This window comes from Pteropus vampyrus, unplaced genomic scaffold, assembly GCF_000151845.1.
Source record: "Pteropus vampyrus isolate Shadow unplaced genomic scaffold, Pvam_2.0 Scaffold220, whole genome shotgun sequence".
Taxonomy (NCBI): Eukaryota; Metazoa; Chordata; class Mammalia; order Chiroptera; family Pteropodidae; genus Pteropus; species Pteropus vampyrus.
The window spans coordinates 1,517,983-1,534,832 of record NW_011889001.1 but is presented as its reverse complement, the minus strand read 5'-3'; the positions used below and the strand labels follow the sequence as shown (position 1 = coordinate 1,534,832).

Below are 16,850 nucleotides of genomic sequence, written 5' to 3'. Positions count from 1 at the left end.
ATCCTGAATCTTTTTACTGTATTTATATGTGATCTTGGGAAAGCCTTTACCACAAAAGGATTTAGTTAGACCACAACCATCCCCATTTGTTATATTTTCTTAAAATAAAGTCATTTATACCTAGCTATTCAAGAAGTAGGGAAAAGTAATTGCCATATGTTAAATTCCAAAGTCTACATCTTATTACATGTTATAGCCCACAATAGTACTTTAAAGAACTGTTTTTCATTTAATTTATTACAACAGTTCTGGAATGTAAATGATACTTTGATATAAGTGGTGCTTATAGTAAACATGGATTTCAGAATCAAAAGAAATAGATTCAGATTTTTAACTCTATCCTTGGTGACGAAGGTGTTCGTTTTTTGATCTTTAGCTTCCTTTTCTTTATAACATAGAGATTATTTTCCTTATAAACCTTATGTTGTCATTGTAGGGATTAAATGAGATAGTATACTATTAATTTCCTATTCTGCTTCCCCTACTGTTCTATGTGGTTCAAACCTCTGAGGTAATAGAGCAAATGAGCTATCTCCTACAGTAGACTATCAACTAACAGGTCACTAGGAGAGTGACCATCCCCCAATGTTCACTCCAGGTAGTGATGCTACCTGGCATTATCTGCTCTGGCTTTGACAAAATTCGGTGAGAGAAATAACAGGTATGCATCATACCCAGATACATTCCAGTAAACTGGCCTAAAGTGCCTCTTTTAAACTAAAAATATTTGCCTCAAACTTCATTCTTAATCTGTAACCAAATCCTTCCCAGTCTTTTCCCAGATTTTCTGTGTGTATGTGTGTGTGTTATCCATATCCTTGGTAAGAAGATGGCCCCTATTACTAAGTTGACAGGGCCTTCTGCTCACAAAGTCAAACTTTTAACTGTATTCCTGATTGTTTTCATTTTTGTGATCACAGGAATATGAACATAGATTCTATATTTACTCCATTTTACTTTACTTACTATGTTCTTACTAAGTTCACTGATTCATGCATTCTATATGTAATGTAATATTTTCTCTAATAAAATCGATTCTCCTTCTAATCACTACTGCCCAATCAACACTTGAGCAAAGTGCCTGGCATAGTCTTTACTAATGTGTTCCATCCATTTTCCTTTCCTTGCTTGTGGCCGTAGAATCAGCACGTTGTCCATGGGTTAGAGCTTCTTATTTATTATGATTCCAAGCCATTTTTCTTTTTATCACACCATGTTCTATAAGTTTATTTCCAAGGATAAGGGAGGCAGGGGATACAAATTAAGGGAAGAAGAGCCAAGGTGGTAAGCTTTGGTATTATTAACTTCTTTACTCTCATTTAAATAAGATATGTAAGTCAGTAAATAGTAATGAAAGTTTGTCAGTCAATTAAGTGACTGAATTTGGGAAGGCATGGCTGGTACAATTATTGCATAACAAGTACAGAACTATATCTACCTCAAGACTCAACTTCTTTCATGTGTTTATCCAAATGCATGCTGTGCTGCATAGCTCTGACATGGAATGGCATCCAAATCAATTTTCTGTGCTAGTGTTTTGATATATTTTAGAGTAAAAAAATGTTACTAGTAACTTATTTTAAGACTAATCAGAAATTAAGTTATATTTGAGATAGGTAGATTGTGATAGACGTTCCAGTGGATCAAAGTCTAGTTAGCAGTTAGACTTAAAGGACTGTTTTTTATTTGGGAAAACAAACATATTGTCAAAGACTACCAATAGCAATTTAAATGACGATTGCTGTAAGACTGCCTTGCAGTGTTTTTTAAGGAACAGGGTTTTTTGGGTGGCTGTGTGTGTGTGTGTGTGTGTGTGTGCAGTGAAATCAAATTACAGAATAAATTTTTAGTGTAAATTGAGTGTCTGGGTAACAGGTTACCAGGTAACAAAACCATTAACTTCAGCTTCTTCACCTATTTTTTTAAAAAGACCTTTAACTAGATAATCTTCTGTGGTCCTTTCTTATGCTAAAATTATGTGATCTAGTTGATGAGTGAAGTAAATATGGATAAATGGAATTCTTCAAAGCAAGGAATCATTAACTCATTCATAATTTAAAAATATTTATTGACCACTTTCTATATGCTAGCTAGTATACTAAGCACTGAAGTCAGTTCACTGCCCATATACAGCTTACATTATAGTGGGGAAAACATACCAAAACCAAGTAAACAGCATAATTTCAAGAGTTTATAAGTATAGTGGATGATAATAATGAGTGGTCCATCTTTAGATTGAATCCTGAAAGGAAGATCTCTCTGAAGAGGCACCTGTGAACCAAGAATCTTAAAGAATGAGGGAGCTTGCCATGGGAAGTGTCAAAAAAGGAGTACTTTAGATAGAGGAAATAGCAATTGCAGAGTATCTGAAGCATGATGATAATTATGTTCCAGAAGCTGCACTAGCTAGAGCATAATGAGCCGGTGGCACAAGATGAGAAAGAGGCAGAAGCCAGATGATGTTTAATCTTTTAATTCATAAGTGAATTTATTTACTTCATTTTAAGTGTAATAGGGAGCCATTGAAGGATTTTAAATAGAAGAGTGATGTGATCCAGTTCTTATTTTAAGAAAAATGCTTTTTATAAACATGGTTTGGAGTAGGCAGACCAGTTAGGTAACTGGTGCAGTGTTCCTTGTGGAAAATGATTAAAATAACATAAAAGAAGAAGATGGATTATAAAGAAGGAAAGAGCTAAGAGCTAATCATGGCTAAGTTTCCAAGATTGTGGATAGGGGACAAAAACAGGGAGAGCAAGAGAGATAAGAGCTCTAGCAAGCTTTAAAAACAGTAACAGATTATTGTACTTTGTAGAAGCCCAGCAAAGAGGGTGTTCAAGAGAGCTACAGTTAATAGGTTAACATTGCTAAGGAGAAAAAAGACTAGATGATACAGGTCATTGGTGACTTTTAAGCATTTTTTTCCAATGGTAGTAAGGAGAGAAGTCAGAGTTCATGGTGGTAAGAATGAAGTCAGTAATGAGGAAATGGAGATGACGTGCAAAGAGGTTTCTGAAGACTTAGAAAGTTGCGTAGTTATCTGACAATTCATAGTATGAACAAGTACCTGTTTGTTTCGGTCATTGTATTTGACTCTTGTATGTGGCTTAAGGCTTGCTTGCTTTCAATTTTATTATCTGATTTTGCTGTCATATCCCAAAAGGGCTTTCAATTAAATTTCAACTGTTTTACATTTACCTTGTCTAAGTGAATGATTTCAAATTATAAAGGAAATAACAAAACTGATGTCATTGGACACTGCGTAAAGTGGGTTATTTTTCAACACTAATCTGATTTTAGTGAATAGTAGGGGAATGTTTCCATAGTTGAGATAACTTGTTTTCTTTTTCCTCGCTTTCCATAGAACTATGTTTTCTTCCTAAATAAAACTAAATGTATTTAGTTCATAGACAACCTGGTCATTTTTTTATCCCCAGCCAAATGTGAAAAAATTATGCAATTCTAGAATCATAAAAATAGAAACTTAATTGTTTTATTGGGTGGAAAGCTTTTTCATATTAGGTACTGGAATATGGAGTATAAATGGAAAAGCTAGTTATTTCATGTAGCTTTTCTAAGATAAACTAAAGTTCATGTATTTTTCCTAAGACAATTAAAATATTAAAACAATGATTGAATTATTTAAGGTAATTATTCATATGAGAATGCGGTGACTTGAAGAATATTCAAAATCTATTGTTAATTTAAAAATATTTAGCATGATCTTTTATTAAAAAAAAATAATAATTTGTCTATGGCCATGCTACCCTGAACAGGCCTGATCTTATCTGATCTCAGAAGCTAAGCAGAGTCAGGCCTGGTTGGTACTTAGATGAGAGACCACCTAGGAAGACTGGGTGCTGTAGATGTAAAAAAATAAAAAACAAAAAATAAATAACTTATATAAACTTTGAAATGATGTAAAAGGAAATACAGTAAAATTCTGGTGGTTCATGGTTTTAGAAAAGGCCAGGTATTAGAAGAAACCATAATTTATCATCTTTTTATTTTGTATACCTCTTTCTTGTTTGACTTATATTAAGCACATACTACTTTTTAAAAAAAGTACAGAATTTAACTTCAGTCTTTAATCAGTAATAAAATGTTTACAGTTTTTTATAATTGTGTTTATTTTTAATACATTTTTATTGTAAATCTATTCATACTAATGTGTTTTGTTTCACCTTAGCAATGTCTGACCGTCAAGAGAGTGCTCTTATAGAGCTCATGGTTTGTACAATTCGTCAAGCCGCTGAGGCACATCCTCCCGTGGGAAGGGGTACTGGCAAAAGAGTAAGTTATATTAGTGAGAAATCTGCCACAAGGTTTTTAATGTTATTAACTGTCATAAATATTTGGAAATTTTGCTGATATGTGTATCCCTAAAAATATGATATTTTTGCAAATGAAACGTACTGTGATGTTTCATCTTTATATCCTATCTGCTATACTCAGGTTCTAAAAGTAGGTTATTTTCTTCCATGTTCCTATAGCACCTGGACCTGCTTCTACTCTAGTGCTTTTAAGAATTTTCCCATTCATATCTGTTAGATGTGCAGAAAGGCTCTGAAGGCAAACTGCCTAATTTGCAAGCCCTTCCATTTAGCAACTATATAATCTTTGGATATTATTTTCTTTGTGCCTTTATTTCCTCATCTCTAATATGAGGGCTAATAATGTAAGTTTTATTGGTATTAAAGATGAATTGAGATAATCATAGTTGGGAGGGCTGACTCTAGTGTTATGAAAACTGGTAGGCAATTCCCCTCTGCCAAAAAAGAAAAAGTATAAAAATATTTTTAAATGTAAAAACAAACAAACAAAAGTGTCAGAGTTCTGGAAATTTACCAAAGATAAACAAGTTGAGAAGCATTTTTCTTGAAAAACTGCTAAAGCTTCCAGCAAAAGCATCAAGAATATATGGCCTTCTTGCCTTCTTACAATATACACAGCCCCACAAGTTTGGTTGATAAGATCTATAATCTTACCAGAGTGGTGTTGTCTACAAAAACCAGGAGTTTTGCTGTCAGAGGGAGTAGACTCTATAATGCACAAGTAGCAAATGTCCTTTTGTCAACTAGAAGTGGCAAACTTGGTAGAAACAACCAAGGAAAACTCACAGTTGTGATATTCAGTGGTTGTGGTCCCAGTTGGTAACAATGAACCAGCCAAAAATCTAAAAAATCCTGGAAATAAGGAATCCATAAAAAAGATTAGCTCTCTACACATCTTTGGCTGACTGAGGAACCTGAGAGAACAACAGAAAATAAAAGTCAAGCCAAACTTAAGAACTGACTGAACTTTGAATATGCTTTAACCAAAAGATCAGATCTCAGAAGGGAGAAGCCTTATTGATTAGACAAATATTTGAGCACAACCTCTGCCCAAATCATTGACTGACCAGTAATCTGTTGAAAAACGTGGTACTCCTAGGAAAACAAGCTAAATAAAACAATAAGAATAAAAATTCTAAGCAGAGGCTACACACCATGGGAGAGATAATTACACAGATTAAGTTAAAGATCACAAATTTTTAAAATGAAACTTAAATAAGTAAGTTAAATTGCATAGTTATGGTAATATATTGTCCATATATGTCTACTTTTCCAGAATTACATCCATGAAATAAAACAGTAAAATGTGATCAGGGAAAAAAGCAGACAACAGAAATGGCTTCTCATTAGGTCCAGAGAGTGCAGCAGCAATAGGATTATAATTCACTTTGGGAAAGAGTGGCAACTGTGTCATGTTGATTTATCAAAAACTGTGGAGGCCAGAAGACATAGAATGATATGTTCACTGAAGGACAACAAAATTGCCAAACAAGAATTCTAAATCCAGTAAAATTATCTTTTAAATAAGAAGGTGAAATAAGAATATTCCCACATAAATAAAAATTGAGGGACATGTTGTTAAAAGATCTGCCTTAGAAGAAATATTAAAGGAAGTTTTTCATGCTCTAAAGAATAATACTAGGTATTAACTAATCAACAAGAAGGCATGAAGAGTACCATAAATAGTAAATATGTGGTGGATAGAAAAAGCTGTGTATTTTATATATACATTTTTCTTTTAATTTCTTTAAAGGGACATGAGATTATTTAAAGCAATAATCATGGCACTGTAGTATGAAGATTATGTGATACATAGATATATGTGACAACAAAAGCACAAAGAAGGCCATAGGAAATGGAACTATATTGGAACAAAATTGCTATATTTCACTATAATTAATTTAGTATTAACCTTGGAGTCTTTTGTAATAAGTTAAAAAAGTATATTGTAATCGCTAAAGCAACCACTCATACCTAAAAAAGAAAAACAAAATCAATAGTGAAGTTACAATAGTACACTAAAAATGTTTAACCCCAAAGAAGGCAGTAACACAGAAACACAAAAAAGACATGAGACATACAGATAACTAGCAAAATGGCTGACATAAATTCAACCATATCAAAAATTACATTAAATGTAAGAATACACATGTAGGAAAGAGTCCCAAAAGTGGATATCGAGAAAACTGTGGACTGGGTATGAAATGATACCAAGGAATTATTGTTTAATTTTGTTGGCAATGATAAGTTTTATTAAGTCTTCCTCTGTCAGAGACATATACTTAAATATTTATGGGTGAAATGACAAAAAATTTGCCTTAAAATGCTTCTGAAAAAAATACTTTAGGGGAATTGATAAAATAATAATGGTAGAATGAGTATTCTTGAAATTTTCCAAAGTAAAAATTTAAAGATATGTATTACCCCAACTTTGAGAACCTATTCAGGCTAATTTCTTAACCTTTTGATATGTCTTATCATTTTTTGGAGCAAGATACCCAAGTTGACTTTCTACCTTTAATGTTTATGTTATCTATTGGTATATAAAAAATTACTTAAAATCTTAAATTACAGAGTTAAGAGACTTAAAATAATAAGCCTTTATTATTTCATAGTTTCTGTGGATGAGAAACTTGGAAGTGGCTTAGCTCTTCTTTTGGCTAAGGGTCTCTCCTAGGGTTTCAGTTAAGATGTTAGCCAGGGCTTTAGCCTCTGAAGGCTTGATTGTTAATATACTATTTCCATAATGACTCTCTCACATGGCACGCAAGTTAGTGTCAATTGTTGGTTGGAAGCCTTAGATCCTCACTGTGTGGACCTCTCAGTTCTGTTAGAGTGTTCTCATGACACAGCTGCCACTCTTCCCCAAAGTGAATGATCCAAGACAGAGTGTAGTAGAATGATTGATCCAAGATAGTAAGGTGGGCACTTCTGTGTTTTTTGTTTGTTTGTTTGTTTGTTTGTTTAACCTAACCCTCAAAAGTCACACAGAATTATTTCCCCAATATCCTAGTGTTACACATGTCAGCTTTATTCATTGTTGGAAGAGACTTATAAAGGCATGAATAACTGGAGACAGGAGTCATTGAGAGGCTGATCCTACACTGTCCTAGCACAGGAATCTCCATTGAGCCCTGATTGCTTTCAATATAGAATAGTATTTAAATATCAAAATCTTGGCACTGAGAGTATTCATTGTCAACTAACTGGTTATCATTTCTGCTAGGCACTTTTAGTAGACAGAACTAAGAAATTTGTTTCTATATATAAATATATATGTTAAAAACAATCTTATTGATAAATTTTTGACTTAAATTTAACATAACAGGGTTTTTTGCCTCTATGATTCTGTATTCTCATTTTTCTTTTATGGAAATGTGTAAAACATTTACATGACATCGAAACTATGTAAAAATATACATTCAGACAAGTCTTTCTAATATATCTCCCTATACACCCCATTCCTACCAGTAACTGTTTTTATTTGTTTTTGGTTTATCTTTGCAGTGTTTCATTTCGTAAATATAGGTAAATGCATGCACACATACAGATATATGTATCTTATTCTACTTCCTCTTCTTTCTCAATCTTCAAAAGTAGCATACCTTATATAGTGTTCTGTACCTTATTTTTTCCATTTAACAGTATATCCTGGATATCATTCCCTAACTTTATTTGGAGATCTTCATCCTCTTGTGGCTACATGGTATCCATTATGTGGATTAAAATGACACTATTGAGTGTCTTTTGGGGGTGGGGGCGGGGGTTGTTGCTAGTCTTTTCTGTTAGAAATAATTTGTTGTGAATAATCTTGTGTCATTTCATGCTTGTACCAGGTGTGTTGGTAGGATAGATTGCTAAAAGTGGGATCACCAGGTCAAAAGAAAAATATGTATACAGTTCTGTTAGATATTGGCAAATTTCCCCTTCATAGGTATTATGCCATTTTTGCTATCCCATCAGAGAGATTGTGAGGATTAAATGAGTGCCTGACCTAATGATCATTTAATCAATGATAGCTATTTCCCTAAAATCAACATTTTTAGACCTTTCATACATTCTCAAATGAATTTCAAGACTTTTCAATAGCCCAAATACATTGCTAGACGTATTTCTACTTTATACATAATCCTTTTCATTGATTTATGCAGAACTAAACATAATAATCATTCCAAAATGATTCTTTTATATGTATAAGTCCCAGAAAGAGTCAAATAGGAGATTCCATTACTTCTGTCACATATTCTCAAACATTGGGGTTCACATTTATAAAGTGGCAATTTATACTGGAATATTTGTTTTGTGAAACCATTTAACATTATGATGGTAAATTCCTTCAAAATAATAACAAAATGCCTGAGGTAAGCTCAGGGAGGACAGAAACCTGTGGAGCAGAAGGTCAAAAACTCGCTTGATCTTGATTTTCAGTACAAATATAGACTGTGAAAGTAGCGCCTCAAAATAATAATAATGATAACACAACAACAACAACATGCAGAATGTTTTGGAAAAATGGTTATCTTAATTGAGTTTGCATTTTAATATTTTATTTTTGGAACCATGCATGATTTAACTAGTTGAGTACAGGCTAAGGTGATGGGGCATCATCAGCTTGGATTTGTTCAGTGACCACAGGCTATACTGCTCTGTCTTGATTATTGCCTAACAGATTTATGAGTTTCAAGGAGAACCAAATATAAATGAGTCCAAAGGTATTGTTAGTATATGCTATAAAAGTAAATGAAAATTTATTAGCTGCTGATGGTATTTAAAAAGTTATACTTTCTGAAGTATTTTTAGAAAAGTATTTAACATAAGGGAGATCACTGTGAACATATTGAGATTAAAACTAGAAAAATTATTTCTCCTTTGGTAGCAATATTTTTATATTCATAGATTATTATAGATTAATAGAAATGTTTATTTTGTTTTCATTTAATCTAAATAAGTAGTAATTTATTTAAACTTTATTCTTAAATAAGTAGCTATAAATAAAATAGTAATACATATTAACTAGAAATTTGCATAAAATTACATGTTTTTATTTTAATGATTAGTTTATTACGCTCTTAAAATTCTTGGTTACATTATCTGCCATGCTTCATCATTCTGTGTAACATTCTAGATTTATAAATTGGTACATAACACTCTTACTCTTTGCCCATTTAAATTTATTTCTAGGTGCTAACTGCCAAAGAAAGAAAAACTCAAATCGATGATAGAAACAAATTAACTGAGCATTTTATTATCACACTTCCTATGTTGCTATCAAAGGTACAGTTTCATTTACATTTTTATGATAATCTATTACTGAGTTTGCTTAGTACACTACACTATTAAAGTAGTTACTTTGTTTTTTCTTTGCTTCTCTTCCTTCTAGTATTCTGCAGATGCAGAGAAGGTAGCAAACTTGCTACAAATCCCACAGTATTTTGATCTAGAGATTTATAGCACAGGTAGAATGGAAAAGGTAAGATACTATGAAATTAAAAATTCTGCTATTATTGTCCATTTTATTAACTGGATTATTTTAATTTTATGTGGTCATATAAGCTTATTTGTTATTTGACAAATGCTTATTTTTTGTTATTGATCTCAATATCATAGTTTTTCTTTTTTCCTCTTCAGCATCTGGATGCTTTATTAAAACAGATTAAGTTTGTTGTGGAGAAACATGTAGAATCAGATGTTCTAGAAGCCTGCAGTAAAACCTATAGCATTTTATGCAGTGAAGAATATACCATCCAGAACAGAGTTGACATAGCTCGAAGCCAGCTGATTGATGAGTTTGTAGATCGATTCAATCATTCTGTGGAAGATCTATTGCAAGAGGTCTGTTACTGATTAAAGTGAATGTGTACATGTAATAATTTTGGCTAATCAAGTTAGCAAGTGTGTAAATTATTTCCATTTTAAAATAAAATTTAGTAGAATTTGCTACCCTTTTTTAAACTTAGTAGCATTATTGCAATTGTCCATCCTATAAAGATCAACCTTGGTCATATTTTATTTTTATTTAAAGAATCTGTTTCATAAAAGTTATATATTTTTTTTCTTTTTTAAGAAAAATCTTCTTAAGGATTGACTTTTAAATCATTTTTTATTTTCTGTTTTTTAAACCTAATTTGCATTTTAGTAATACTAAATTATAATGTGCTTATGAATAGGACATAAAAATTAAGTGTGATTTTAAGGGATGGCTGATTAACAGTGGTGTGCCCAAGATAGCAGGAAGCATCTCCAACTGGTTATTTTTATAATTATTTCTATGATTCCCACCCCCTGTATTGTCCCTCCAACATGCTTAAGGCATTCTGAACCTTCACAGCTTTCTATGCTCCGACACAGCCTGATAGCATTTTCTTTTTAATCCATGTAACCAGTTTTTCCCTACTTTTAATCTTTAATTTTAATTTTTTTCAGCTATTTTTGGCTCTTGGTTGTGATTTCGAAGCTACAGTAGTAATTGACAAACAGTAAAATGTTTGAAATAACTATTAAATCTCTAAAGTACATACTCTTTCACTCAGTAATTTCAAGGAACTTATCCTAAAGTATTAATCAGAAAAGTGTATAAAATCATGTTTATTGACATTGTTTAAAACACAAAAATTGGTTACCTCTTGGTGCTGGCATTATGGGTGTTTTTTACTTTTTTTTTGCTTTATTTGTATTTTGTTATTTACCAACAGTGAATATGTACTACCTATATAATAAAGAATTTTTCTTCAGGCAGTAAGTATTAATAGACTTTCATGTGAACTAGTAAGTATTAATAGACTTTCATGTGAACTTGAGGATGAGTAAAGTTATAGTAATTAGGTGATGTCTGTTTCCTATTTATAGGGAGAAGAAGCTGATGATGACGATATTTACAATGTTCTTTCTACATTAAAGCGGTTAACTTCTTTTCACAAGTACGTGGTTTTATTTAAAGTAGATTTAATGGATAACATATTAGCAAACATAAAGCAGACTGATTTTCTTTGTAACATTTAACATCCATACAACAGTGGGAAATTTATTTGGATTTTTTCCAAACTAATAATGGAGTTTTATTATAATTTGGTTACTTAAGGAGTAAGATTTATCATTCAATGTAATGAATGTATACTGTAAACGTTTAATCAGTATTTTTTTTTTTGCAGATTTGATGAACTTATTCCATAAGCTAGAGTTTCATAGCTATAGTTTTCAATTGATAGCTTTTAAAAATCTTACTAAATAAGAAATAATGTTTTGGGGAAAGCCATGAAAGTTATTTCTATGAGCTTTTATTCCTGAACCGTTGTTGTTTGTTTATATAGCCAAAACAGTTGGATTTGAATAAGGTATAAAAGTTCATTCACTGAAATAAGTGTCATTTTCAAATTGTAATTTACACGTTCCTTATGATAAAGTAGGCTTATCTTCTCTATAGAGAAAGGAAAATAGAGAACTTTGTTGTCATACAAATGTTTAGATACAGTCCTTACATTAATGAATACTTCAGATTTCAAAGCATTCTCTAAAATCTAAGCCTTTTCTTTATACATAAGTACATTTTTTGGAATTTCATGGAGAAACAAACTCTTACTTAAAAAAATATTTTGATGTTTGGGGAAAAATGTTGATGGCCAGTGATCTATTGTTTTTAGTAGTAGAGCTTACTAGGATTTAAAATCTCAGCATTATCATTCAGAATTCCTCAGTCCATATAAATAGCTACACTGAAGTTATTGTGCTTTACCATATTTTCTTTCCCCTCATTTTGTCAAATCTGTCAAAAATACACATGTATTTATATTTTGAAATTGTGAATGGATTTTAAAATACATTTGTTTGAATATATTTTAAAATATATCAGAAAGAAAGAAAGGTTACCATCTATGGAATGTGAGCTTAGGTGGACCCATTTAACTGAAATGTTGTGAGGTTTTGTTACTGATTTCTTTAATGAATTCCTGATAACAGCTTGAGTTCTCTCCATCTTCCTCCTCTCTCCATCTCATTCACCCCTTTCTTGCTTCCTAAGTATCAGCACTTGAACCTTTCCTTTATGGATCTTTTTCAGTTTTATAAGAAAATGAAATTACTTTATTCTTCCAGTCACTAAAAGTGAGCTTAAATTTAAATTTTCTTCCACTCTAGAGTAAAGTTAATGCATTTTTGTTTATTTTAGTGCTCATGATCTCACAAAATGGGATCTGTTTGGTAATTGCTACAGATTATTGAAAACTGGAATTGAACATGGAGCTATGCCAGAACAGGTAGGAGTTTATTGATATTCATTCTATGTCATTTTAGAAAGCTAAGCTTTTCTGAGATCACACAGGATAATCAAAAGCTTTTCATAAAATGTAGCTGATAATTCTTTAATGCAGCCACCTCCTTTGAGGATTATTGCCATAGTGATTGAATGTTACTGATAGGTATATATCTTCGGATTTGAACAGAAAAAAATATAGAACTTTTGCTATATGTTCTCAAAATTTTAACATTAAGATAAACATTATTACTCTTGTAGGAAAAATATCATTACATACTACAGTAGCAGTTTCAAAACAATTCGATATAATGAAAATTTCTGATTGTGGCTGTATTCCAGCACTATTCTAGGTATTATTGATAATAGTAAGCCTTAGGTATGGCTTAGTTTTTGTAGTAGAACCACAGATAAATAAGTTTGGGGACCTTTAACAGATTGTAGAACTTTGCATTCCTTTGTAAGCTGGAGTGGAAAGGGCAGGAATTCAACAAACTTTCTTTAGTTTGGGAGAGACTTAGAATAGCTAACTTAATTCTATATGAGAATTAAGTCGTTAATTGTTAACAATTATTGTAACAGTTGTTAAGTTATTGCAGTTAATTTTACCATTGTTAAAGTTAATTTTATTGTTAATAATTACAATTATTATTAATAACAATCTTATTGTTAACAATTAAGAATTATTTTGAACATTGCAGACATTCATTTATGTGAACCAAAATACCAACCCCATAGTTAGATAAAAGTAGTATTTAGGGGTGATTCATCCATTCTCTTTTGGTAGTATAGAATGCTTAGATGACACTTAATTGCAATAAGAATTTCAGTAGATATCACAAAATTGTAATTTTATATTAAAGGTCAGTCACAGAAACAGTGCTTTATTATTGCTGTGATTAATTTTTTAAGTTGGCTAACACTATTCATGTTTTTTATTCCCATTTAATGTAACAACCACTTTTAATAACAAATGCCCCTGATATTAAATATTTTAATTGTAGCTTGTAGAAAGAAGCTAATATTGACCCTGTTATTTTTCTTCATTTACTGTTGACTCTTCAACTTTCATCCTCTTCATTTTAAACTTTTTAATAGCCTAAATGCAATTCACTAATATTCTCAAGCTGTGTTTGCTTCTAAGTTGAAAGGAAATAAAAGAGTTAAAATGTTCTTCTTTTGCTTTTCTTATTTTCCTCAAGAAGAGTATAAGAATAACAACTCTATCATTTGGAGATTGTCACTATCTAAATTTATTTCTTAATTCAATACAGTATCATTTATTGTCTTAGGAACTGACTTGTAGCAGTCTCACAGTGTTGTCTTCTGTGGTTATTTCAGTTTTCTATTACTTTTCACTGCATATGTATTATTTTCCCCAATTTATTTTAGTTTTTTTATGAGAACATGTGTGACATTTGCTTTAACTTTAATTTCTTAGATACATATTTTTAAACTATAAAAATGTGTATGAAGTTTGAGAGCATCACTACTAGATTATACTCTTGTTCATTTTAGCAAATTAGAAATTGTTTAACATGTAGTAGTTCTTAGAAACATCTCTTTAGATACCCAGGATTGAAAATTCAAAAACTATATTCAACCAGTTCTTTGTAGGACCATGCAAGCTCATATTTTTAGATTCCAACTCTATACTTTAAATTAGAGTCCAGAGAAAATATCAAAGAACTACCAAAATGTTTGCTATTATTAACTCTCAGTCATGCTTAATATTTTTAAGATACCTTAAAATGTACTGTTTAGTTATTTTAAGGAACCGTATTGTCCATATGCTTTACTATTTATTTTTCATAATTACCAATTCAACTAGAAATTTCCCAGTCCCACTGCTCAAGGTTAACTGAAATTTTTCTTCCAGTGATCTATCTTTCCTTGTACTAGTAGTGTTTAAAGTCAAATTATAGAAGAATTATAATAAAAAAATAAATTTTCTTGTCTCCTTCACCAGATTCACCAATTGTCAATAGTTTTTCACAATTGCACACTTCCATGGTTTCTCTCTATATGTATTTGTTGATATAAATCATATATTAATAACATTTTTTACAGCAATTTTCCACCAGCCCAGGAGCCAAACCATAATAACACGTTGCCTCTAGTTATGTCTTTCTCCCCCTCCCCCGCTTTAATCTGGAATGGTTTCTCGGCCTTTGGTTTTCTTGACATTGACATTTTAAAGAGTACACACCAGTTACTTTATAGAATGTTCTCAATTTGGTTTTGCCTGCTCTACATGTTTAGATTTAGATTACACATTTTGGGCAAGAATGCTACATAAATGATATTCTGTCTTCAGTGTATCACATCAGGAGATATGCGATGTCAGTTTATTTACTATTGGTGATACCAACTTAGATCACTTTAGTAGAGTCTGTCAGTTTTCTCTTGTGTAGAGTTACCATTTTATTGTTTTGTAATTATAAGTAATCTGTGGAAAGCTTTTTAAAAATCATATAAATAGTCTTGGGTTTTTTTTTAATCAAAATTTGCTGTAATAATTTTAGCATTTGTGATTCTTGCTGGCTCATTTATTACTATCAGGGTCACAAATGAAGACTTAAATGGTGATTTTCTGACTGTCATTTATTTTATATTTATTTGTTGGCATTTTGCTATAAGGAAGAACTTTTTCTTTTATTAATTTATTTCATTTTTACATTTTAAATTTATTTTTTAAATCTAGTATTAATATGGACTCATGCATTCCTCTATTGTTCCTTTCTGTTCACTGATTAAAATTGACTACAACTGTTATTCTTTTGGTGCTCAAATTGTCACAGATTTATCCAGAGGGAATTCCTTTCAAAGCTACTTTGTATGCTTTAGATATATTTTTGAGCACTTCCATTCTTTCTGACACAAGAATATGTTCAGTGTCTGTTGATGTCTTCCCCTATGCTAATGAATTATAACCTATTAAAAGTTATTACAATTTTATAGCTGTGATTATTACCTTTTAAAGAACCCACGTTTCTGAATTTATTATAGTATTCATATAACTTTTTGTAAAATAAAAGCAATAAATATTTAAATTCTCCTTATTCTGTTTTGTGCCTATTTCTTGTTGACATAGTTGAAAGTTGAAACCACATCTTAGATAACATCCAAGAAAAATAAAATACTAAACTTATGCTTTAATATATAGTTTCCTAAATTGTCTATTGATTCTAAAAATTGAAAACCCATAAAGAAAATTCGTAAATTATTTTGGTAAATACAGGCATACCTTGTTTTATTGCACTTAGCAAATACTGTGTTTTTTACATATTAAAGTTGTGTGGCAATCCTGAGTTGAGCAAGTCTATCAGTGTCATTTTTCCAACAGCATTTACTCATTTCATATCTCTCACATTTTGATAATTCTTACAATATTTCAAACTTGCATTATTTTTAAATTCGTTATAGTAATCTGTGATCAGTGATCTTTGATGCTACTTATAACTGTTTTGGAGTGCCACAAACTACGCCCATATAAGATGAAGAACTTAATAAATATTGTGTGTTCTGACTACTACACTGACCCAGCCATTCTCCTGTCTCTCTTCCTCTCCTCGGGCCTCCCTATTCCCTAAGACACAACAGTATTGAAATTAGGCCAATTAATAACCCTACAGTTGTCTCTAAGTGTTCCAGTAAAAGGAAGAGTCATTTGTCTCTTACTTTAAATCAAAATAATTTGAAATGATTAAGCTTACTGAGGAAGGCATGCTGAAAGCTAGACCTCTTGCACCAAACAGCTAAGTGAGAAATGGAAAGGAAAAGTTCCAAAAGGAAATTAAAACTGCTACTCCAGAGAATACACTAATGATAAGAATGTGAAACAGCCTTATTGCTGATATGGAGGAAGTATTGTCTGGATAGAAGATCTAACCAGCCTAAATCTCTTTAATTTTGTGAAGGCTGAGAGAGATGAGGAAGCTGCAAAAGAAAATTTTGAACTTGTAGAGAGGTTGGTTCATGAAGTTTAAGGAAAGAAACTGTCTTTGTCTATAACATAAAAGTGCTGATACAGAAACTGCAGCAGGCTATTCAGAAGATCTAGCTAAGATCATTAATGAAGGTGGCTATGCTAAACATTTTCGATGTGAACAAAACAGCCTGACATTGGAAGAAGATGCTATCTATGACTTCCATAGCTAGAGAGAAGCCAGTGCCAAGCTTCAAAGCTTCAAAGGGCAGGCTCATCCTCTTGTTAAGGGCTAATGCAACCGGTGACTTTAAGTTGAAGCCAGTGCTCATTCACCATTCTG

General features: G+C 31.6%; 1 protein-coding gene and 1 pseudogene across 1 annotated transcript in view; both read left to right on the top strand.

Annotated features, from left to right (window-relative positions):
- STAG1 (stromal antigen 1) overlaps window positions 1–16,850 on the top strand; it is a 335,236-nt gene that overhangs the window by 243,361 nt on the left and 75,025 nt on the right. The window contains exons 16-21 of the mRNA XM_023538374.1: window positions 4,190–4,293; window positions 9,516–9,608; window positions 9,715–9,804; window positions 9,963–10,166; window positions 11,181–11,251; window positions 12,496–12,583. Of these exons, the coding sequence (XP_023394142.1) occupies window positions 4,190–4,293; window positions 9,516–9,608; window positions 9,715–9,804; window positions 9,963–10,166; window positions 11,181–11,251; window positions 12,496–12,583 (650 nt within the window). The remainder of the gene's footprint in view (window positions 1–4,189; window positions 4,294–9,515; window positions 9,609–9,714; window positions 9,805–9,962; window positions 10,167–11,180; window positions 11,252–12,495; window positions 12,584–16,850) is intronic.
- On the top strand, window positions 3,751–3,869 carry LOC111747398 (annotated as a pseudogene).